The 24021-nt window shown below is 49.7% G+C and overlaps 1 protein-coding gene across 1 annotated transcript in view; it reads left to right on the top strand.

The window, feature by feature from the left end:
- nup133 (nucleoporin 133) overlaps window positions 1-24021 on the top strand; it is a 56758-nt gene that overhangs the window by 12649 nt on the left and 20088 nt on the right. Inside the window, exons 4-13 of the mRNA XM_085977746.1 lie at window positions 6662-6793; window positions 7426-7596; window positions 7842-7997; window positions 8909-8979; window positions 16714-16861; window positions 18658-18808; window positions 20051-20208; window positions 20633-20724; window positions 21750-21913; window positions 22942-23036. Of these exons, the coding sequence (XP_085833872.1) occupies window positions 6662-6793; window positions 7426-7596; window positions 7842-7997; window positions 8909-8979; window positions 16714-16861; window positions 18658-18808; window positions 20051-20208; window positions 20633-20724; window positions 21750-21913; window positions 22942-23036 (1338 nt within the window). The remainder of the gene's footprint in view (window positions 1-6661; window positions 6794-7425; window positions 7597-7841; window positions 7998-8908; window positions 8980-16713; window positions 16862-18657; window positions 18809-20050; window positions 20209-20632; window positions 20725-21749; window positions 21914-22941; window positions 23037-24021) is intronic.

Below are 24021 nucleotides of genomic sequence, written 5' to 3'. Positions count from 1 at the left end.
ACCAGAAGTTTAAAATGATCGTACACGGTCCCGTCTACTACGAGTGTCACTACGCAGTAGCCGCCGATGTCCGCCGACTGGGACTCGGAGGCCATAGAAATCCGCTGGTGCGCAGGCAGGACTGGGAGAGAGCAACGCCGCACCGTGTCGGGGTGGATGAAGCTCTCCGTGCTCCCAGAGTCAAAAAGGCAGATTGTATCGTGGCCATTTACCTTAATGTCCATTGTGGAACTGGCCAGCTGGTGCGGTCTCGCTTGGTCCAGTGTAACGGATGCCAGCGTAGGGGTCGGTGTGTCGCTGCGGGTATCAGATGAGGCGGTGTTGGGGGCCTGCTGCGTTCCGGCTGTCGTCCAAGATGGCGGCGTCCAAAATGGCTGCTGTACTGGTGGTTCGCACATGGCCGGGGAGGCCCAAGATGGCGGCCCGCATGGCCCACACGCGGCGCTGCTGGGGTTCGGGGTGGCTTTGGCCCTGCAGACGCTAGCGTAGTGTCCCTTCTTCCCGCAGCCCGAGCAGATCGCGTTTTTCGCCGGGCAGCGCGCTCTGGGGTGTTTTGCCTGGCCACAGAAGTAGCATTTCTGGCCTTAGGGCACTGCTGTCTGGCCTTGGGACACTGCTGCGGTAGTTGGGCCGTTGCTGGGGTGTGGCTGGGGTGGCACGGCGCTATGAGGCGGTCCTACCGTGTCCCAGGCTGTCATTCCCCGCGGCGTCCATGGTGCAGAGGAGTAGGCATCCATGCCCCGGTAGGCTGCATCCAATGATAGTGCGAGTTCAGAGGCCTTGTTGAGGTCGAGGTCACTCTGCTCCAACAGTCGCTGTCGGGTGTAATTGGATCTGTGGCCCGCTACAAAAGCGTCCCGGATAAGTTCCTCTGTGTACACGGCGGCCTTTACATCCTTACAACCACAGGCCCGGCCAAGCACAGACAGTGCCTGAAGGTATTCCACGGTCGATTCCCCAGGTTGTTGTTTACGACTCCCCAGAAGGTGCCTGGCGTACACTTCGTTCACTGGGCGCGTGTACTGGTCCTTGAGGAGCTTGATAGCATCCGCGTACGAGGTCGCGTCTTGGATGACCGAGTATACTTGGTGGTTCACTTTGGAGGTCAGGACATCCAGTTTGTCCTCGTCCGATTTGATTGCTGCGGAGGCGGTCAGGAATTTTACGAAACACTTAAGCCAGTGAGTAAACTTGGTGGATGAGTCCGCCTCCCGATGATCTTAAGTCCAGGCATGCTGATGTGAGGATCTTCTCCATTATAAAAATTTTGTTAATAAAATGATGCGCTATCAATTACTCATAAAAGACTGAGAGTTAAGAGAGTAACTAAAGGCTTTTATTAACAAAAGAATGAAGGTCTGCCTCGAGTGGTCGACCGGTCCAGAAATACAAAGGGCTGGGGAGCAGTCACCTTTATACTAGGACTTGTGGGAGGAGTCAGCCGAGGCATGTCCAGGCATGTACACAGTGGAATACAAACAGTGGTTTACCACATTCACCCCTTGTTTAAAATTGAGTCCGGCGGGGTGAAGTGTATTAAGAGTTAGTGTATTGGAGTCTCTCCGGAGGTCTTGTCTGCCGCTGTGATCGGCGTGGCGACGGCAGGGGTAGTGGAGCTTCCGGCGTCGAGTCCTGCGTGGGCTGTGGCACCGGCGTGTCGTCCTCGTAGATGTCGAGCGGGTCGCGGGGCCCAGGCCTGCCGTCTGCTGGGGCTGGATATCGGATCGTGGGGGGGGGGGGGGGGTGGTAGTGAGTAGTGGGTTACTGCGGCCCCCGAGGGTGCAAGGTCTCTTATGGAGACTGTGTCCTCCCGCCCGTCCGGGTATGCAATGTAAGCATACTGGGGGTTGGCGTGGAGGAGGTCGACCCTCTCGACCAGGGGGTCCGTTTTATGGGTCCTCACGTGCTTTCTCAGTAGGACCGGCCCTGGGGACGTCAGCCATGGCGGTAGCGATGTCCCCGATGTGGACTTCCTTGGGAAGACAAACATTTTCTCATGAGGGGTGGCGTTAGTGGCAGTGCAGAGCAGTGACCGAATAGAGTGGAGCGCATCGGGGAGCACATCCTGCCAGCGGGAGGTTGGAAGGCCCCTAGACTTTAAGGCTAGCAGGGCGGCCTTCCAAACTGTCGCATTTTCTCTTTCCACCTGTCCGTTCCTCCGGGGGTTGTAACTGGTGGTCCTGCTTGTGGCAATACCCCTAGTTAGCAGGTACTGACGGAGTTCGTCGCTCATAAACGATGAGCCCCGGTCGCTATGGATATAGCTGGGGAAACCGAACAGGGCGAAGAGGTCGTTCAGACATTTAATGACCGTGGCACTGGTCATGTCCGGGCAGGGGATGGCGAACGGGAGTACTCATCAATAATATTGAGGAAGTACACATTGCGGTCGGAGGAGGGGAGAGGCCCTTTAAAATCAACGCTCAGGCGCTCGAAGGGGCGAGTGGCTTTTACCAGGTGGGCCCTGTCTGGTCTATAAAAGTGCGGTTTGCACTCAGCGCAGACTTGGCAGTTCCTGGTCATGGTCCTGACCTCCTCAATAGAGTAAGGCAGGTTGCGGGCCTTGATGAAGTGGAAGAACCTGGTGACCCCCGGGTGGCAGAGGTCATTGTGGAGGGCCCGCAGTCTATCGATCTGCGCGCTGGCGCAGGTGCCACGCGATAGCGCATCCGGGGGTTCATTGAGCTTCCCGGGCCGGTACAAGATCTCGTAATTGTAGGTGGAAAGTTCGATTCTCCACCTCAAGATCTTGTCATTTTTGATTTTGCCCCTCTGCTTGTTGTTAAACATGAAAGCAACTGAACGTTGGTCAGTGAGCAGGGTAAATCGTTTTCCGGCCAGGTAGTGCCTCCAATGACGCACAGCCTCCACAATCGCCTGGGCCTCCTTCTCAACAGCGGAGTGTCTGGTCTCCGGGCCTTGGAGGGTTCGTGAAAAGAAGGCCACGGGTCTCCCCGCCTGATTGAGGGTAGTGGCCAGGGCAAAGTCGGACGCGTCGCTTTCCACCTGGAAGGGGATGGATTCGTCCACTGCGTGCATGGTGGCTTTGGCAATGTCTTCCTTGATACGTTGGAAGGCTAAGCGGGCCTCTGCCGTCAAGGGAAAAGAGGTGGACTTGATCAGCGGATGGGCCTTGTCCGCATAGTAGGGGACCCACTGGGCATAATAGGAGAAAAACCCTAGGCACCTCTTCAGGGCCTTGAGGCAGTGGGGCAGTGGGAGTTCCATAAGGGGACGCATCCGGTCGGGGTCGGGGCCGATGACTCCGTGTTCCACAACACAGCCAAGGATGGCGAGGCGGTTTGTGCGGAATATGCACTTCTCCTTGTTATATGTCAGGTTCAGGAGTTGGGCGGTGCGGAGGAATTTTTCGAGGTTTGCGTCATGGTCCTGCAAGTCACGGCCGCAGATGGTCACATTGTCCAGATATGGGAAAGTGGCCTGCAACGCATTTTGGTCTACCATCCGATCCATCTCCCTTTGGAAGACGGAGACCCCGTTGGTGACGCCAAAGGGAACCCTAAGGAAGTGGTAGAGGCGGCCGTTTGCCTCAAAGGCAGTGTACTGGCGGTCCTCAGGGCGGATAGGGAGCTGGTGGTACGCTGATTTCAGGTCAATGGTCGAGAAGACGCGGTACTGCGCGATCTGGTTGACCATATCAGCTATGCGGGGGAGTGGGTAGGCGTCCAGCAGGGTGTAGCGATTTATTGTCTGGCTGTAGTCGATGACCAGGCGCTGCTTCTCGCCGGTCTTAACGACCACAACTTGGGCTCGCCAGGGGCTGGTGCTGCCCTCAATAATCCCTTCCTTCAGGAGCCGCTCCACTTCGGTTTTAATGAAAACCCTGTCCCCGGCACTGTATCGCCTGCTCTTTGTGGCGATGGGCTTACAGTCGGGGGTGAGGTTAGCAAACAGTGGGGGGGGGGGGTGACTCTGAGTGTGGAGAGGTTGCACCTGGTGCGCGGCGGGCAATTTGGGAGCTGCTGGCTGTGGACTGTGAGTGGGGGTAGGGGTCCACCGTACGCCATCGTAACACTTTTAAGGTGGCACTGAAAATCTAACCCCAGCAGGACGGCAGCGCAGAGGTCGGGCAGGACCAGAAGTTTAAAATGATCGTACACGGTCCCGTCTACTACGAGTGTCACTACGCAGTAGCCGCCGATGTCCGCCGACTGGGACTCGGAGGCCATAGAAATCCGCTGGTGCGCAGGCAGGACTGGGAGAGAGCAACGCCGCACCGTGTCGGGGTGGATGAAGCTCTCCGTGCTCCCAGAGTCAAAAAGGCAGATTGTATCGTGGCCATTTACCTTAATGTCCATTGTGGAACTGGCCAGCTGGTGCGGTCTCGCTTGGTCCAGTGTAACGGATGCCAGCGTAGGGGTCGGTGTGTCGCTGCGGGTATCAGATGAGGCGGTGTTGGGGGCCTGCTGCGTTCCGGCTGTCGTCCAAGATGGCGGCGTCCAAAATGGCTGCTGTACTGGTGGTTCGCACATGGCCGGGGAGGCCCAAGATGGCGGCCCGCATGGCCCACACGCGGCGCTGCTGGGGTTCGGGGTGGCTTTGGCCCTGCAGACGCTAGCGTAGTGTCCCTTCTTCCCGCAGCCCGAGCAGATCGCGTTTTTCGCCGGGCAGCGCGCTCTGGGGTGTTTTGCCTGGCCACAGAAGTAGCATTTCTGGCCTTGGGACACTGCTGCGGTAGTTGGGCCGTTGCTGGGGTGGCACGGCGCTATGAGGCGGTCCTCCTACCGTGTCCCAGGCTGTCATTCCCCGCGGCGTCCATGGTGCAGAGGAGTAGGCATCCATGCCCCGGTAGGCTGCATCCAATGATAGTGCGAGTTCAGAGGCCTTGTTGAGGTCGAGGTCACTCTGCTCCAACAGTCGCTGTCGGGTGTAATTGGATCTGTGGCCCGCTACAAAAGCGTCCCGGATAAGTTCCTCTGTGTACACGGCGGCCTTTACATCCTTACAACCACAGGCCCGGCCAAGCACAGACAGTGCCTGAAGGTATTCCACGGTCGATTCCCCAGGTTGTTGTTTACGACTCCCCAGAAGGTGCCTGGCGTACACTTCGTTCACTGGGCGCGTGTACTGGTCCTTGAGGAGCTTGATAGCATCCGCGTACGAGGTCGCGTCTTGGATGACCGAGTATACTTGGTGGTTCACTTTGGAGGTCAGGACATCCAGTTTGTCCTCGTCCGATTTGATTGCTGCGGAGGCGGTCAGGAATTTTACGAAACACTTAAGCCAGTGAGTAAACTTGGTGGATGAGTCCGCCTCCCGATGATCTTAAGTCCAGGCATGCTGATGTGAGGATCTTCTCCATTATAAAAATTTTGTTAATAAAATGATGCGCTATCAATTACTCATAAAAGACTGAGAGTTAAGAGAGTAACTAAAGGCTTTTATTAACAAAAGAATGAAGGTCTGCCTCGAGTGGTCGACCGGTCCAGAAATACAAAGGGCTGGGGAGCAGTCACCTTTATACTAGGACTTGTGGGAGGAGTCAGCCGAGGCATGTCCAGGCATGTACACAGTGGAATACAAACAGTGGTTTACCACAGGTATAAAATCATTGTAATGCTGTTTGGCCTCCTGTTGGTGCTACTTTTGATTTCAGTTACATTTTCTATAACTTTCAGTTCGAAACCCAAAGCAGCTGCTAGACATGCACAAATCCTGTGGAAATCTTATTTGCAGAAAGCACCATCCTATAATGTTATTAACCATTTACATATATCTAATAGATAAACCTCTGCAGTCTCTTCAATGATGCATTGCACATGTCCATTTATGTTCCAGAAAGGTGAGGTGTGAAATTGCATAGAATTACATCGTGTTTACAACACAGAAACAGGCCGTTCAGCCCATCTGGTCCATGCTGGTATTTATGCTCCACACGAGCCTCCTCCCACCCTCCTCCTCACCCTATCAAATCCTTAAATGTATCTATGCAATTCACCTCAAATACTCCTTGTGGTAGCAGGTTCCACATTCTTGCCACTCTCTGGTTGCTCTTGCCACCCCCTGGGTAGATGGGGAAACAGACGCTGAGTCATGGAGGCAGCGATTGGGAGGGGTGACGGAAAGCTCGGTCGAAAAGTTGATATTTGAGTCAGTTTCAAAAAGGTGCAGTTTTTGCAGGAATTATGTTCAATCTCCAGGGCTAGATTTCAGGCCAGCTGTGTCTTATTTTTAATAGTCTGATCTTTTTCTGTTTTCAACAAACTTGCAAAAGAAAATCTCAAAGGATGGGACAGAGTAGATAGAAGCAGACTGATCCCAATGATTGAGGGGTCTAAATCTTGGGGTCATGAGTGATTTTCCTTTTGAAGTTTTTCTCTAGTGCTGCGTTAATAGCAGGTACACATAATTTTGTTTTTTAGACTTCATAAAACTGTTGCTATGAATAGTCCATAACTTGGTCTTGTTTACAGTGGCCAGTGTAGCTTTTGACTTTGTTCCTTGTGAGTTATGGAATCACCCTCAATAGTGAAGTATAAAATGCTCTTTAATCGCTCACATACTCCATTATATATGGTTATAGTTTCATGTTTCTCTCCTTTTTGTTCACTACCATTGTTTGCATCAGGAATAAAGACACCAAAAACACACTGTTGTCAATCGCTGTTAAAAATATTCCCTTTGTCACCTTCTCTTCTAGTCTGTGTCAGTGATGGCAGCTTCCAGACAGGGAACGATCTGTTACTGGCCCAGCCTGGCCCATGAGGAATCCTACACTGAAATCACTGTGGAATTTGGCAATAATGAGTGGAAGTGTCTGACTGTTGTACTGGTAAGTCCCATTGCTGGCAACCCATTGAGTGGGGGAGTGAAGTGAGGGTCAACGATCGATAACCGTGCACTTGCAGTGTTTTTTTTGGGTACACTCACCATTTCAACGTTCTTTGCAAGCCTGACGAAACAAGTGATGGGCATTGGGTTTTCTGTACTACTGAACAGTCCAAGTCATAACACGATATCACTCCAGTACCGTGATATGAAATGTACCACCTGTGGCTGGCTGGAATATAGAGCTCCTATTTCCTTGTGTATCTACAACATTTTTTTGGTGGGGTCGGGGGTTTGAGGGCAGAGAGACCCGCTACAGAATGTACAAGAGCTGTTAATGTACAGAAAGCTTCCATTTTTAACTCTGGCCAAAAAAGCCAGACGGTGAATACTGAGGACACGATGAGGTCTGAAGTAAATGCCATCTCGAACTTGAAATTGGTTTAAAACAGGTGGGTTTTGGTGTGGGGTCTGGGCTTTGGTTCATTTGATGGAGTTCTTTCACTTTGTGAAGTGGTGCCATGGGCTGTAACTGAAGCAGTTTTTCAGGTTTTTGTGTGTGTGTACTGTGAATCTCACTTAGCATTGCACTAATTCTGTTAAATGGGCCAATGATTCTGTGTTTGTTTTTTTTAGGGAGGTGGATTTATTCTCGCTTCTCAGAAGAACCAGTTGCTGCGATTGACACCAGATGGCTCGGGTAGAGTGAGCTTCCGCCCCGTGCAACAGGGGCAGGGGATGCTGTCCGGACTGGGGCGTAGGGTCTCGTCACTCTTTGGCATTTTGACACCAGCTGCCGATGTTGTGGTAAGACTTTACGGCAGCTGGGGTCTACATATGGCTAACTGATCTGTTGGGTTTATTCTGGTGTTGACTGTAATTATTTAAGCTGTTAACCAGGACCACTATCACCAATAAAGAAACTTACTATTTTGCCAATACAAGTTAAGGCGCAACTAATGTAAATTGTCAATGTTTGCTTTGGTAAGTATTGTGGGCGAAAGTGTGTTGTGGGATGTTCTCAGCTGTGACATTCTTTTCCTGTCTGACAGCTGCGTTCTGTATTGTGGGACGAGGAGAATGAGTGTCTTTATACGCTGACTAATTCTAGTCTGAATAAATGGGAAATCGATGAGACATCTGAACGGCATATTTTCAGCTGGGACTTGAACAGATCTTTGAAAGAAGATCTGGGGGATTCAATCTGGGTAAGATGCATTAGCCTGTCTTATCGGTGGCGTTTTGCATGCAGTGTGCGCACAGTTTAGGCGGTATACCTGTACAGAGGGGTGTGCCCTGATGAGATGCCTCTGCTAAATCTCTTTTAAATGGGTTGATCTAAATCTTTGATGACTTGTCTTTGAAGTTTTATTGTGGTTTCTCTGCTATGGTGGTACTGCACAATCGTATTCCCTAATTTCCTGTTTGTAGGAGGGAAATCTAATGAGTTCAGAGCTCTAGAAACGATGAGACTGAATGCAGTGGAAGCAAAAGGTGACTGGAGACATTTAATGTCAACACTGCATCCAGCGTGTGTGATGGGGATGTGTGTGTGTGTCGGGGGTGGGGGTGGGTCTGTGTGTGTACGTGGCCGTGCACGGGTGTGTGGAGCAGTATGATGACTTTAACCTGGTGACTGAAACTAACTCTTCATGACGTCAGGCAGTGAAATGTCCAACCTGAACTGAGAGTCCAAAGTAGGAGATGGCTCCCTGACCGGCTGAAAATCTTTTGGGTAGTGACCATCAATCTGAATAAAATCGTCATAAACCCGCAAATATATTGATTGGTGAGTTTATTACCTGGAGTTTCCGGTACAAGCTGTGATGAAACTAAACATAGAGCGTGGTGCAGGAGCACCATGCTGTGGAAGGGAGGGCTGTGGATTTGTCCATCAGACCCAATGAAAGGTAACTGCTCCTCTGGGCTCTTTGCATATACTCTGGAGGATTGTAGAGACCCATTGATGGGCCCCCAAGTGTTGGTCACTGACTCACCACCTCAGCCGCAGGTAGCGAAGGGAGACCAGGGAAGGGAAATATAACTGAAAATAGAATGTCAACTTCCCCTCCACAATAATTGCAGTGGTAACTGTGCTTTGAACTTTCACTAAACCTAGGGAGCTGATGAAAATTATGAAGCCACTAAGTCTGGAGTCAATGTGCAGTATCTGGATTTGCAGTTGAGCAAGTAAGTGGAATACATTTATTTGGCGTGTTTTTGGTAAACATAGAAACATAGAAGATAGGAGCAGGAGTAGGCCATTCGGCCCCTTGAGCCTGCTCCGCCATTCAATGTGATCATGGCTGATCATCCAAATCCAGTACCCTGTCCCTGCTTTCTCCCCATACCCCTTGATCCCTTTAGCCTTAAGAAATATATCCAACTCCTCCTTGAATATATTTAATGAATTGGCCTCAACTGCCTTCTGTGGTAGAGAATTCCACAGGTTCACCACTCTCTGGGTGAAGAAATTCCTCCTCATTTCTGTCCTAAATGGCATACCCTTTATCCTTAGACTGTGACCCCTGGTTCTGGACTCCCCGACCATCGGGAACATCCTTCCTGCATCTAGTCTGTCCAGTCCTGTCAGAATTTTATAAGTTTCAATGAGATCCCCTCTCATTCTTCTAAACTCCAGAGAGTACAAGCCCAATCGACCCACTCTCTCCTGCCATCCCAGGTATCAGCCTGGTGAATCTTCGCTGAACTCCTTCCATGGCAAGAACATCCTTCCTCAGATAAGGCGACCAAAACTGCACACAATACTCAAGATGTGGTCTCACCAAGGCCCTGTACAACTGCAGCAAGACATCCTTGTTCCTATACTCAAAGCCTCTCGCTACGAAGGCCAACATACCATTTGCCGCCTTAACTGCCTGCTGCACCTGCATGCTTACCTTCAGTGACTGGTGCACAAGGACACCCAGGTCTCGTTGCACTTCCCCTTCTCCCAATCTATTGCCATTCAGATAATAATCTGCCTTCCTGTTTTTGCCACCAAAGTGGATAACCTCACATTTATCCACGTTATATTGCATCTGCCATGCTTCTGCCCAATCACCCAACCTGTCCAAATTATCCTGGAGTTTCTCGGCATCCTCCTCACAGCACACACGCCCACCTAGCTTTGTGTTGTCTGCACATTTGGAGATATTACATCTAGTTCCCTCGTCTAGATCATTAATATATATTGTGAATAGCTGGGGTCCAAGGACCGATCCCTGCGGTACCCCACTAGTCACTGCCTGCCACTCGGAAAAAGATCCGTTTATTCCAACTCTTTGCGTTCTGTCTGCCAACCAGTTTTCTATCCAAGTCAATACCTTGCCCCCAATGCCATGTGCCTTAACTTTACACGCTAACCTTATCGAAAGCCTTCTGAAAGTCAAAATATACCACATCCACTGGTTCTCCCTTATCTATTTTACCAGTTACATCCTCAAAAAATTCCAGTAGATTAGTCAAGCACGATTTACCCTTTGTAAATCCATGTTGACTTTGTCCGATCCTGTCCCTGTTTTCCAAGTACTCAGCTATTACATCCTTTATAATGGACTCTAGCATTTTCCCCACTACTGATGTCAGGCTTACCGGTCTGTAATTCCCCGTTTTCTCCCTACCACCTTTTTTGAATAGTGGGGTAACATTAGCTACCCTCCAATCCATGGGAACTGTTCCAGATTCTATCGAATGTTGGAAGATGATCAGCAATGCATCTACTATTTCTAGGGCCACTTCCTTAAGTACCCTAGGATGTAGATTATCAGGCCCTGGGGATTTATCGGCCTTCAGTCCCATCAATTTCCTTAACACCATTTCCTTACAGATACTGATTTCTTTCAGTTCCTCCCCTTCATCAGACCCTATGTTCCCCGACATCTCTGGGAGGTTATTTGTGTCCTCCTTTGTGAAGACAGAACCAAAATATGTATTTAATTGGTCTGCCATTTCTTTGTTACCCATTATAAATTCCCCTGATTCTGACTGCAAGGGACCTACGTTTGACTTCGCCAATCTTTTTCTCTTCACATATCTATAAAAGCTTTTACAGTCAGTTTTTATGTTCCCTGAAAGCTTACTCTCATATTCTATTTTCCCCTTAATTAATCCCTTTGTCCTCCTTTGTTGAATCCTAAACTGCTCCCAATCCTCAGGTTTATTGCTTTTTCTGGCCAATTTATATGTCCTCTCCTTGGATCTTATGCTATCCCTAATTTCCCTTGTTAGCCACGGTTGGGTCACCTTTTTTGTTTTATTTTTATGCCATTCTGACTTCAACCCTTTCCTTGCCCAGCTGTTAAGCTCTTCAAGAAAATATAGCTAATATAGAAGAAAAATGGCGGTGAGGTCATTCTCACAAGACCTCGGAATGAGAAAAGACCATTCAGCCCATCAAGCCCCTTTCCTTCTACAGACCTGGTACAACCTGCCCTGTTGTGTACTCGACCCAGTTTCATCTGAGACCCAGTTTCATCTGAGACCAGCAAAGACCCAGACCTGCAACTTCCAAAAAGAGTGGAATTTATCTTGACTAGCTGTGGTGATTAAGTGGAAAATTCCGTGCTGTGAACACTACAATTTATACTATTCATCCTACATTATTCAGCTCTGCCTAGTTGTCTGCATACATGATGTTTCAAGAGTCCTAGCAAAGTGCGGGCGCTGGTCAAACTCCTCTTTCTCTCCGTGAGCCTCCATTGTTTATGGAGCCCGTGTGCTGCACGTAAAAGAAGTGGACTGATGCCAGATAAGATCACTAACGTGTAATGTGTGAAGGAGGTGGTGAAGGATGGAACTGTGGGGTACACCAGAGGTGACCATGTGGGCATGGGAGGTAAAACAAGGTGGTTTCGAGCTACAGTGTGATGGCAGTGGGACCAAGAGGGAACCCTCTTGATGGTGGAGTGGAAGGTGGCAGAGAAATCGAGGAGAGTAAGGGATAGTGATCCACGCTTGCAGTCTCGCTGCATTTTGTAAGGGGACAGTGACCCACACTCAGTCTGACTGCATGTTGTAAGAGGACAGTGATCCACACTCAGTCTCTCCGCATGTTGTCAGGCGAGATGGGGACAGTGACCCACACTCAGTCTGACTGCATGTTGTAAGAGGACAGTGATCCACACTCAGTCTCTCCGCATGTTGTCAGGCGAGATGGGGACAGTGATCCACACTCAGTCTCACTGCATGTTACCGACTTCGGTCAGTGCGAGTTTGATGCTGTTCACTGGGCTGGAGACTGATTAGAGGGCTTCAAACAAGGAGTTATGAGCAAGATGGGCATGTAGTTTGTGAGATACAGGAAACTTTGGTTTACCCGGAGGTTATATGTCCGGAATACTCGATCTAACGGCAAAAATCAGGAGCCGTTTTCTGTAAGTTTTTTTAGTTCTCGTTGCTTTTTTTTTTCCCAGTCATGCACGGCAAGGTCTGTAGCTATAGCAACAGCTTCCGCTAGAGACGCTTGCAGCTGCAGCTGACTGTTTTGAAGCTGTTGCTAAGCAACAGGGTTTGTTGATTCACACGGAGCTTTTCAGTTCCGTATGTTTCAACATTAACGCTGGTATGTCCGGCACTTTTGATGGTACGGCACCAGCTCGGTCCCGTCGGTGCCGGATATCAGAAAGTTTCCCGTAATGTGTTCCAGGACTTCAGGAAGAAAGGGAAGGTTGGAGAAGGGGTGGTAGTTTGAGAGGATAGACAGGTGGGGATAGGGTTTTTTGAAGAAGAGCGTGTGGTAGCAACTGAGCCAGAGGATATGGGACAGGATGATGGTCAGTGCCATGGCACTGAGAAAGGGAAGTTGGAAGGGGAGGAGTTGGGGCAGAAGGGAGGGGTCGGTGGTGGGCTTCATGGAAGTGAAGTTAAATCGACAGCGAGGGAGAGATGGTGGGGCTGCAAAGGCAGGACCACCATAGCAGCTGGCCTTGATCTTGGATCCAAAGTACACAATCTCCGCACATTTGGTGTATGGGATGAGAGCGGGATGGTGGAAGGTGGTTGGAGAAGACGATTTGTGCAGAGTTTAGAGTTGCCCTGGATGGTAGAATAGAAACCTTGGCTGTGGAGAGTGAGTGATGGTAGATGATAACTGTACTAAACTACTGAAGGAGCAATGCAGAATGGCCCACCTAGGGAGAATCCTGCCCATTCAGTTCAGCAGGTCATCAAAGATTATGGATGGTGAGCTCTGCCTCTCAATGTCCTCATAACTCTTATGATGGTACGATTTCAGCTCCATACCATGTGTTCTCTTTTTGGCTGCCGCGCCGGACCCGAGCCATTCAATACTTTCCCCCACTATTTTCCTTTCTCTCTATCCCTGCCTGACCGCTCTCTCCTGTCATGCTTCCTTTCATCTCTCCTCTCTCTGATACTCTGCCCTCCCAAATCCCTACCCCGATCCTTCATTACTCTTTGACCTTCCTATTCTCCTGCCGCCATCCCAGGCTGGATTCCCTCTTAGATAAGCCTACAGCTTCCCTCTGTGCCTCTCTTGACATCCTACAAAGGGCCCATCGAGGCACTCGTCGCTGCCACTTTACGAGCTGCAACTCCAATTTTCCCATCCTACTCTCTCACCGACCTTCCCACCCAGCGCGCCCACTGGGGGCAAATCTTGCCAATCTCCTCCCCATCCAACACATTTCTCCCCCCGCCCTCCCCATAGCGCTGACCCTGTGGACGCTGGCAGTGGGGCAGCTATCACCGACCCTCTCCGCATCTCCCTCCAAAATGTCCGTTCACTTGCGAACAAGGCCCTTGCCGTCCATAAGCTTATCGTGGATGATTGCATCGATATCATGGCCCTGACGGAAACTTGCTTGAGGGGTGATGACACCTTACCCTTAAGTGAAGCCTCTCCGTCTGGCTATACCTTCCACCACTTGCCCCGCTCAGACCGCCATGGTGGCGGTGGCCATGGTGGCGGTGTGGCTCTCATCACCAAATCACACCTTGGTCTGTCCCCCTATTCCTCCGGCAGTTTCTCCTTTGAGCATCTCGCCTTATTCCACCCCATCTCTCATTTAAAAGTCTTGTTCTCTACCACCCACCCAAGTACCATAAAAATTTTATTACTGAGATATCTTCATTGCTCTCCTCACTCAGCCTGTGCACCGAATGACTTCTCATCCTCAGTGATTTCAACCTCCATCTCAATTCATCATGCTCTCTCTCTCTTCTGAGTTCACTAGCCTCCATGCCTCCCTTAATCTCTCCCTCCATGTAAACTCCCCAACCCATATTTACGGCTACCCGCTCGACCGTGCCATCTCTCGTGGCTTCGCTACTCCCACTGTGTCAATCACAGATAAGGCCATCTCTGACCACTTCCTCGTATCGCTCTCCACCCACATCTCCCCCACCACCCAACTTCCTTCTGTGTCTGCCCCTGGGGGGGGGGAAAAGTCCCAACTCTCTTACAACTGCACTTATGAAATCCCAACTGTCCAGCCTTTGGCCCGCCATTCACCATGACATTTCTGCAGCTACCGATCTGCTCAGCATCACCTTTGATGCCCTAGTCCCTATTAAAACAATGACTCTCTCTCACCCTGGCTGTTCCCCCTGGTACGGCTCTCCTCTTCGCTCCCTTAAGTCCAGAGGATGCAGACTTGAATGGATATAGCGGACAACTGGGTTAGCCATTCACTGCCAGCTCTGGCTGGACCACATAAAGCATTTCGGGTCCTGCTCTCATCTGCCAAAATTGCTCACTATTCCAGAATCGTTCTGGAATGCAAAGATAAACCCCCGCTCATATTCTCTACTGCTAACCGTCTTCTTAAACCCCTCTCCCCTGTCTCCTCCACCCTCACCTCCGACAACAAGTGTGAGGAGCTCATGGACTTCTTTGTGTCGAAGATTGAGACCATCCGTTTAGCTGCCTCTGCCTCTGCCACTTCCCTTCCTTCCCCTAGCCCACTGGGCCAAACTTCCTCTAAGGTTCCCCCCTGCCCTAGCCCTAAACTCATATCTTTCTCCAGTTTTTCTCCAATCTCCCTCATGACCTCTCTGCACTCATCTTGTCCATGAGACCCACTTCCTGCTTCCACGACCCTATTCCCACCAAACTGCTGACCACCCAACTTCCTTTTCTGGCTCCCAATGTTAGCTGACATTGTTAACGGTTCTCCCTCCTCGGGTACTGTAACCCTCTCCCTCAAATCTGCTGTCATCGCCCCTCTCAAAAAACCAACCCTTGACCTGTCCTTGCAAACTACTGCCCCATCTCCAACCTCAAGTCCTTGAATGTGTTGTCACCTCCCAAATCCGTGCCCATCTTTCCTGCAATTCCATGTTTGAATCCCTCCAATCAGGTTTCCGCCCCTGCCACAGTAACAAAACGGCTCTCATCAAAGTCACAAATGCCATTCTTTGTGACTGTGACAAAGGTAAACTATCCCTCCTCGTCCTTCTTGACTTGTCTGCAGCCTTTGACACGGTTGACCACTCCATCCTTCTCCAACACCCCTCCACCGTTGTCCAGCTGGGTGGGACTGCACTCGCCTGGTTCCATTCTTATCTATCTAATCGTAGCCAGAGAATCACCTGCAACATCGTCTTCTCTTCCCACTCCTGTATCGTTACCTCTGGTGTCCCCCAAGGATCTATCCTTGGCCCCTTCGTATGTCTCATCTACATGTTGCCCCTTGGCGACTTCATCCGAAAACAGCATCAGTTTCCACATATACGCTGACAGTATCCAGCTGTACCTCACTACCACTTCTCTCGACCCCTCCATAGTCTCTAAATTGCCAAACTGCTTGTCCAACATCCAGTTCTGGATGAGTAGAAATTTTCTCCAATTAAATATTGGGAAGACCGAAGCCATTGTTTTCGGTCCCTGCCACAAACTCCGTTCCCTAGCCACTGACTCTGTCCCTCTCCCTAACATCTATCTGAGGCTGAACCACACTGTTCGCAACCTTGGTGTCATATTTGACCCTGAAAAGAGCTTCCGACCACATATCTGCAGCATAACTAAGACCACCTATTTCCACCTCTGTAACATCACCAGTCTTCGCCCTTGCCTCAACTCATCTGCTGCTGAAACCCTCATCCATGCCTTTGTTACTTCTTGCCTTGATTATTCCAATGCACTCCTGGCTGGCCTCCCACATTCTACCCTACTTAAACTTGAGGTCATCCAAAACTCGGCTGCCTGTGTCCTAACTCGCACCAAGTCCCGTTCGCCTATCACCCCTGTGCTCGCTGCCCTATATTGGCTCCCGGCTAAGCGACGCCTCGATTTCAAAATTCTCATCCTTGTTTTCAAATCCCTCCATTGCCTTGTCCCTCCCTATCTCTGTAATCTCTTTCAGCTCCACAACTCCCCCGCGATTTCTGCGCTCCTCTAATTCTGCCCTCTTGAGCATCCCTGATTATGATTGCTCAACCATTGGTGTCCATGCCTTCTGTTGCCTAGGCCCTAAGCTCTGGAATTCCCTGCCTAAACCTGTCCACCTCACTACCTCTCTTTCCTCCTTTCAGACGCTCCTTAAAACCTACCTCTTTGACCAAGCTTTTGGTCACTTGCCCTAATTTCTCCTTATGTGGCTCGGTGTCAAATTTTTTGTTTTTTTAATACTCCTGTGAAGCACCTTGGGGTGTTTTACTATGTTAAAGGCGCCATATAAATACAAGTTGTTGTGGGCTTTTTCCCTCATGCTCACTCTCTTGTACTCGGTGCGTGGGGAGGTGCGCTCACTCTTTCATGCACGGAGTTGCGGGGGGTGGGGGGGGGGGCTCACTCTCTCGCACACAGGGGGAAGGTGTTTTATGGCCGACGCCTCTGATTCAGTTGGGGGTGCGACTGGCAGCTTTTGTAGATTGAGGGCTGGTGTTTGATGCTGTTGTTCTCCTCATTTTAAAATGACTGGCGATGTTTGGCCATCAAATTGTTGCCTCTTTGTTTTCCAGGGAGGGTCTGGTAATTTTGACAGCAGCCTGGAACCATGGAGACGTTCCATGCTTAATCTACTACATTTTAGCCACTGTTCAGGATAATGGCTATCACATATCCGATGAAATTAGAGTGGAGGTCACTGAATATTGTCCAGTTTACCAGGTAATACTTGGATACTGTGTCTGTTTTCATGCATTTATTGTGGAACTAGCTACCACAGGGAGTGGTTGAGGTGAATATCACAGCTGCATTTCAGCGCCATTCACAACTCCTCAGATAATGAAGCAGTCAATGCCCGCATGCAACAAGACCTGGACGACATTCAGGCTTGGGCTGATAAGTGGCAGGTAACATTCGCGCCACAGAAGTGCCAGGCAATGACTATCTCCAACAAGCGAGAGTCTAACCATCGCCCCTTGACATTCCCATCGCCGAATCCCCCACCATCAACATCCTGGGGGACACCATTGACCAGAAACTTAACTAGACCAGTCACATAAATGCTGCGGTAACAAGAGCAGGTCAGAGGCTAGGTATTCTGCAGCGAGTGTCTCACCTCCTGACTCCCCAAAGCCTTTCCATCATCTACAAGGCACAAGTAAGGAGTGTGATGGAATACTCTCCACTTGCCTGGATGAGTGCAGCTCCAACAACACTCAAGAAGCTCGACACCATCCACGACAAAGCAGCCCGCTTGATTGGCACCCCATCCACCACCTTAAACATTCACTCCCTCCACCACCAGCATACTGTGGCTGCAGTGTGTACCATCTACAAGATGCACTGCAGCAACTCGTCAAGGCTTCTTCGGCAGCACCTCCCAAACCCGCGACCTCTTCTACCTAGAAGGATAAGGGCAGCAGGCGCATGGGAACACCACCACCTCCAAGTTCCCCTCCAAGTCATCCTGACTTAGAAGTATATCGGCGATCCTTCATTGTCGCTGGGTCAAAATCCTGGAACTCCCTCCCTAACAGCACTGTGGGAGTACCTTCACCACATGGACTGCAGTGGTTCAAGAAGGCAGCTCACCACCACCTTCTCGAGGGCAATTAGGGATGGGCAATAAATGCTGGCCTTACCAGCGACGCTCACATCCCATAAACGAATAAAAAAAAAATTAAGTTGGAGCTAGATAAACAGGAGGGGAATAGAAGGATATGCTGATAGGGTTAGATTAAATAAGATGGGAGGAGGCTTGTGTAGAGCATAAACACCAACGTGGACCAGTTGGGCCGAATGGCCTATTTCTGCGCTGTACATTCCGTGTAAGTCTGTGTATGTTGCTTTAGAACTCAGAATTTCTCCATTAATTAAAGATGTTATAAATGCAAGTTGTTGGTGTCGCTTGGGTGCATTTTTAGAAAACACGAAAGGAAGATGAGCATATCAACATTTTGTTTGACTGTATGCTTGCAGTGTAGTTTTAAGGCATGTAAATAATTACTATTCCAATTTTCTAAAACCTAATGAAGTAGAACATTTCACTTGTTCAGCCTGATGATGCCGGATTGCAATCTGCAGCATCCCCAAAATTGGTTTCCAAATAATGACTGGTGCTTCAGTGTGGAGCAGTAACGTGCTCTGGTGGGGGCTGGTTGTGGACACCAGCATGAGCAGCTTGGACATGGTGGGGCGCGGGGAGGTCGGGACCGGTGGCCTGACTGAACACACAGCTGGCCCCAAGTACTCGTAGGGAAGTGGTTAGACCGAGTGAAGAAAGGTGATGTAGGGGCAATATATGTATTTATCAGAATATGGCAATATATATTTGAGAAAAAGATCTTTCCACTCAATGTATCACTGGAGTTTCAAACCATGCAGGAACGCTTGTAGCTGTGGGGAGGGTTACGACGGCTGTGGTGTTTGAATGTCCCTGCTGTTCACATTCTTTTCTTTGTATTGGTCTGACTACGCCAACTTAGAACGCTGACTAACTTTAAACAACTCCATTTCAGCCAGATGAGGAGCTGCCATGCCAACGGTTCTTGATCCCAGATTATTCGAGCCAAGCTGCGTACCTCTACACGTACGATATGGTGTTTGCGTGCTGCACGGGGACAGGACGAGCCGGTCTGCCCCAGGAGAAACTTACCCTGAATATGCCAGGTATAACTTCGCCAAAACGTTATAATCACCGGCTCATTGCTAAATATATTTGGGCACAGCAGTTCTAAATTAACAAGTTCTTGGAAACTCCATGGACATCTGATGTAGGACATTAAATTCACACGGGCACTTCTGCTAGCTTCTCTGAGGGGTGGGTTAAAGCATGAGAGGAGCTTTACTTGCTGGCTGATGATCTCTGTGTGTTTAATGTTGGTGCTAGACCCCTGATATTCTGAGACTCTGTTTCCGGCACAGAGTCTCTCCATGGGAGCACAGGAATAGAAGATTGTGTAGGCTGACCCCCACGCCCCACTCTCGAATCTGTGCGTCATCAAGCCAGATTCTACTCCAGAGCAAAGTCTGCCAATTCCAATCTCTGGTATCCAGATTAAGCGACTGCTACTTATATTTATATAATGCTTTTAACATTTAAAAACACCCCAAGGTGCTGCAAAGAAGACAATGGTCTGAGTCTTGGTAGAAGAGTTCAGAGAGGACTGAAAGCATAGTTGTAAAAATTTTATGGTGGGGTGGGGTCCCAGGCAATAGGGCCAAGGCAGCTGACTGCACTGCTGCCGATGGTGGAGCGGTATAAGTGGGGACGCACAGGAAGCCAGAGTCTGAGGATCAAAGGGTGTGGGATTGGTGAGGTTACAGAGGAGGGTGGGTCAATACCATAGAGGGGTTTGTAAACCAGGAAAAGAATGATTGAATTTAGTGTGTTGGGAGGACGGAACTAGCAGAGATCGGCAAAGGTGAGCAGTGGGTGAATCTCGGCGGTTGGATTCTGAAGAGCAGGGCTGGTGTGTTTCCCTATCACCACGTGGATTCGATGTAGGTTTTGATAAGGTGTTAGTGTTTTGGACAGTGGGTGTTTGTGTAGGGTGGAGCTCAGGAGATGAATGAGTAACATCTCTCAAATCACTTCATCAAAATACTAAACTTTCTGCATTAAGTAGAATACGATAGTATTTCGAGTAAATGGATCCCGTATCTGAAATTGCCAAACATGGATGCTGCTGACTGCTTTATAATGGTATTATTGAGGTGGTCACAAACCAGGCCTCCCTGCCTCCAAATACCAAGGGATGTGAACTCTCTTAAAGCATCACTGATTCTACATATTTTCTACAGTAAAGAGCAGAAAGCTGTAAATGTGGGGATTAATGTATCGGTTTGTGTGTGGGTTAATGTATTGGTTTGCGTGTTAATTGTGGAATGCTGTCACTGTTGATTTTGCAGGCGATGGTATCCTGGGTGCTGGAAGTTTTGCCGGATGGCCCATCCTCTTCTGCAGGAACAGTGGCTTGGTTGCTGCTCGCCCAAAGGAAAGTACGTCGATGCTGCCTGAAAATATTGAAGATTCTCTGGCCTTATCGACCTCCGAGGCAGCTGTGCAGGTATGGTTTAGTTCTTTTGTGTAATGGAACCTGGTCAGTGCACGGCTGCTATGTGTAGCCATTATGTGCTGTGTATGATGTACAGTGTGACCACAGTGAGTGTGGAAATTAATAGTGCCTGTGTGTGTGCGCCTCAAATTTTCTTTTACAAAAATAGCTTTTAGCGTTATAGAAATTTGCAATGAAGTTAACAAGATATAAAGGTAGAAAGTTTGAAAGCAGGTGAAGTTGTGGATAAGTAAGATTAAAAATACACACAATATAAATTCGGGGATGATTTTTTTCTTTGATTCCACTTTGGTTGCAGCCCTCTCTTCCTTAGGGTACGCAGGGTGCGTTTCACCCACTGGTCTGCGTGGTGGTGTTGCATTGATTGTGTTTCACAGTTTGCCGAGTTAGATTAAAATCTGATCTTTTTTCTCAGAGTGATGTCAGACAACCATTTGAAAGAGCAGAGATGGAGCCACAGGAGGATAAAACTAAGATGTTGAAAACTGCCTTTGTGATGTATTGCAGGTAAGACCAGATGATGGGAATCTTGGTGCTAAATGCAGATGTTTTAAGATTGATTGTAAAGATCGTACAGCACAGATTCACCAGGGCTTAGAGGGTTAAATTGAGGACCAGTTGCTTAAACTTGGTTTGTATTCCCTGGAGTTTAGAAGGTTGAGGGGTGATCTAATCGAAGTGTTTAAAATGATTCGATACAGTAGATAGAGAGAAACTATTTCCTCTGGTGGAGGAACCCATAACAAGGGGGCACAATCTTGAAATTCGAGTTAGGCCATTCAGGAGTGAAATCCGAAGCATTTTTTCACATAAAGGATAGTGGAAATATGGAATGTGCTCCCTCAGAAGGCTGTAGATGCTGGGGGTCAATTGGAGCTTTCAAGACTCTGATCAACAAATTTTTGTTAGTAAAGGTATCAAGGAATATGGAGTTGAAGTACAGATCAGCCATGATCTAATTGCATGCTGGAATAGGCTCGATGGGGTGAATGGTCTCCTCCTGTTATGTACAGGAAACTCTCGTTTAACTCTAATAACCGGCACAATTCTCACTCCGAAAACTACAGTATACAGTTGTTTATAAGTTTTGTTTTACTGTTCAGTAATTAAAGAGTTATGGATTACCCTCAACTGGCATTACTGTACTTAATCAAGCATCTTCCACCATCCATTTAACACAACATTCTGTAGGCGAGTACCCAATTATACTGCACATTTCTTGATTTTTTTTACTTTTGTTTGTTAAAAATAGCCTTGGTAGATATACCTCTCCGTTATCCGGAATTTTTTATCAACCGGCACCATCCCGGTCCCGTCGGTGCCGGATACCAAAGAGTTTCCTTACTTTTGAAATTAAACATTTAAATGTTAGTCGGTTTGTTGGCTTCAGACTAGGGGGCAGATCTTGCGACCGCTCGTAGCAGCTTTGTTTGTGAAATACAGAATATGTTTTTTTTAAATTTAAATCAAACATGTGAAATCACTTGTTCATTCTGCAATTTGAGTTACTTTTTAATAATTTTAACTTCCAGAAAGGACATTATTGGTGCCCAGACCATGTTGGAGGAAATCTTCCCAGACAATGCTGAAATGGGACCAGACTCTGACCTGGACATTGCTGTTGCACAGATCAGTCTCGATCTGATCAATGATTATCCTGCCTGTGACCCACGCTGGGCTGAATCTGTACCGAACGGTAAGGCTTTGTACTGGAAAGCTGCACCACGGGATTTGTTGGAATATGCTGGTTATCGGATAAGTAAACATGATTACTGTTACCGGGGAATTGATACAGTTCATCAACTCTCTCCAACTTGTCTACTATTTTCCCTGCTGTGTGATCACACTTGATAAACTCTCCGTTGCTGCTGCAATGACAGGGTGACTCGTTACTGCCCCACTGAGTGTCTCGTGAGAATATCGTTGGTGCGATCTGAATGTGCGCATCTTACACGGGTTTCTGAAACTTCAACATTTTTGATCTCCAGCAGCATAGGACCCGAAGCTGAGAGGGGGAAATACAACCTCGTAAGTTTGTCAGCACAGTCCCGGGATCCTGGATAAACTTAACAATGCGAGTACCTTTATCTTCCCCCCACAGCCCAGCTGAAAACATGGTCCGTGAGCTACCACATCTCCCTATTCAAATCTACCCAGAGTTTCCATGCTTGTTGCAGGTGCTGCACGTCCCTCGGTGAAACACATTGTGCTTGTGGGGTTTGGACTAGTGTCCGTGTGGGTCCCGGAATTTGGAGTGGGCAAAATATCTTCCTGATTCTGCCACAGAACTTCCTGCCAGCATATTTTCTGCTCCTGTGCCCACGGGAAAGAATGCCCAGTATAAAGAACGAAAGAGAATTACTGCTCTGCAAATTAAATACTTTGTGCATTAATAAGACAACTCTTCCTTGCCTCTTGCTGCTGACACTGATGTGGGAGGTTCTTTGTAAATGGCGGATGCTTCCTGTCTGATGTGAGGAATTGAAGGGTTTCAACCGAGGGAGACAAACTGGAATGATTCCGGTTATCGTGCAGTCTCCTCGCCATATTTTTATGCTGAATTTTCTTGGAATGATGTTGAGTTATGTGCTTGGAGGAAATATTTTGCAAACCAGAATTATAACGTAACTTTATATGAAGATTGCAAACAATGCTTAACTTTGAGATGCTTCTAGCAAGTTTATTAGATGGTTGAGCTGTATGTATATTGTGTTCTCTTCACAGATGGAAGTAGGTTTAGCAACACCTCCCTGCTGCTGCTTCATCAGCTGGAAGATAAGATGAAGGCCCATTACTGTTTCATGGAATTTCTTCAGGATGTAAGTTGTAGTTCAAAGAATGAAGAACTTGCTTTTATATAGCGTCCTTCATGTCCCAAAGCGTTTCACAGCTATTGAATTACATTTGAAGTCCAGCCACTGTTATGTAGGCAAGTGCAGAAGCTAATTTACACACAGCAGAATCTCTCAAACAGTGAATGAGATAAATGGCCAGTTGTTCCGATTTTGGTGGTTGTGGGAGAAATGCTGGCCAAGCATCTGGCCTCCCTCCCCTCCGGGCAGCGCTCTGGCCTCCCGCCCCCCCGGGCAGCGCTCTGGCCTCCCTCCCCTCCGGGCAGCGCTCTGGCCTCCCTCCCCTCCGGGCAGCGCTCTGGCCTCCCTCCCCTCAGGGCAGCGCTCTGGCCTCCCGCCCCCCCGGGCAGCGCTCTGGCCTCCCTCCCCCCCGGGCAGCGCTCTGGCCTCCCGCCCCCCCGGGCAGCGCTCTGGCCTCCCTCCCCTCCGGGCAGCGCTCTGGCCTCCCTCCCCTCCGGGCAGCGCTCTGGCCTCCCTCCCCTCCGGGCAGCGCTCTGGCCTCCTGCCCCCCCGGGCAGCGCTCTGGCCTCCCGCCCCCCCGGGCAGCGCTCTGGCCTCCCGCCCCCCCGGGCAGCGCTCTGGCCTCCCGCCCCCCCGGGCAGCGCTCTGGCCTCCCGTCCCCCCGGGCAGCGCTCTGGCCTCCCGCCCCCCCGGGCAGCGCTCTGGCCCTCCGGGCAGCGCTCTGGCCTCCCGCCCCCCCGGGCAGCGCCCTGGCCTCCCTCCCCCCCGGGCAGCGCCCTGGCCTCCCGCCCCCCCCGGGCCACGCTCTGGCCTCCCGCCCCCCCGGGCAGCGCTCTGCCCCCCCGGGCAGCGCTCTGGCCCCCCGCCCCCCCGGGCAGCGCTCTGGCCCCCCGCCCCTCCGGGCAGCGCTCTGGCCTCCCGCCCCCCCGGGCAGCGCTCTGGCCTCTCTTGCATCCACATGAACAGCTGACGAGATCTCGATTTAATGTCT

The sequence above is a fragment of the Somniosus microcephalus genome, chromosome 3 (genome assembly GCF_052327205.1).
Source record: "Somniosus microcephalus isolate GS21.2 chromosome 3, FLI_Smic_1.0, whole genome shotgun sequence".
Taxonomy (NCBI): Eukaryota; Metazoa; Chordata; class Chondrichthyes; order Squaliformes; family Somniosidae; genus Somniosus; species Somniosus microcephalus.
This window is presented reverse-complemented; position numbering and strand designations above follow the sequence as displayed.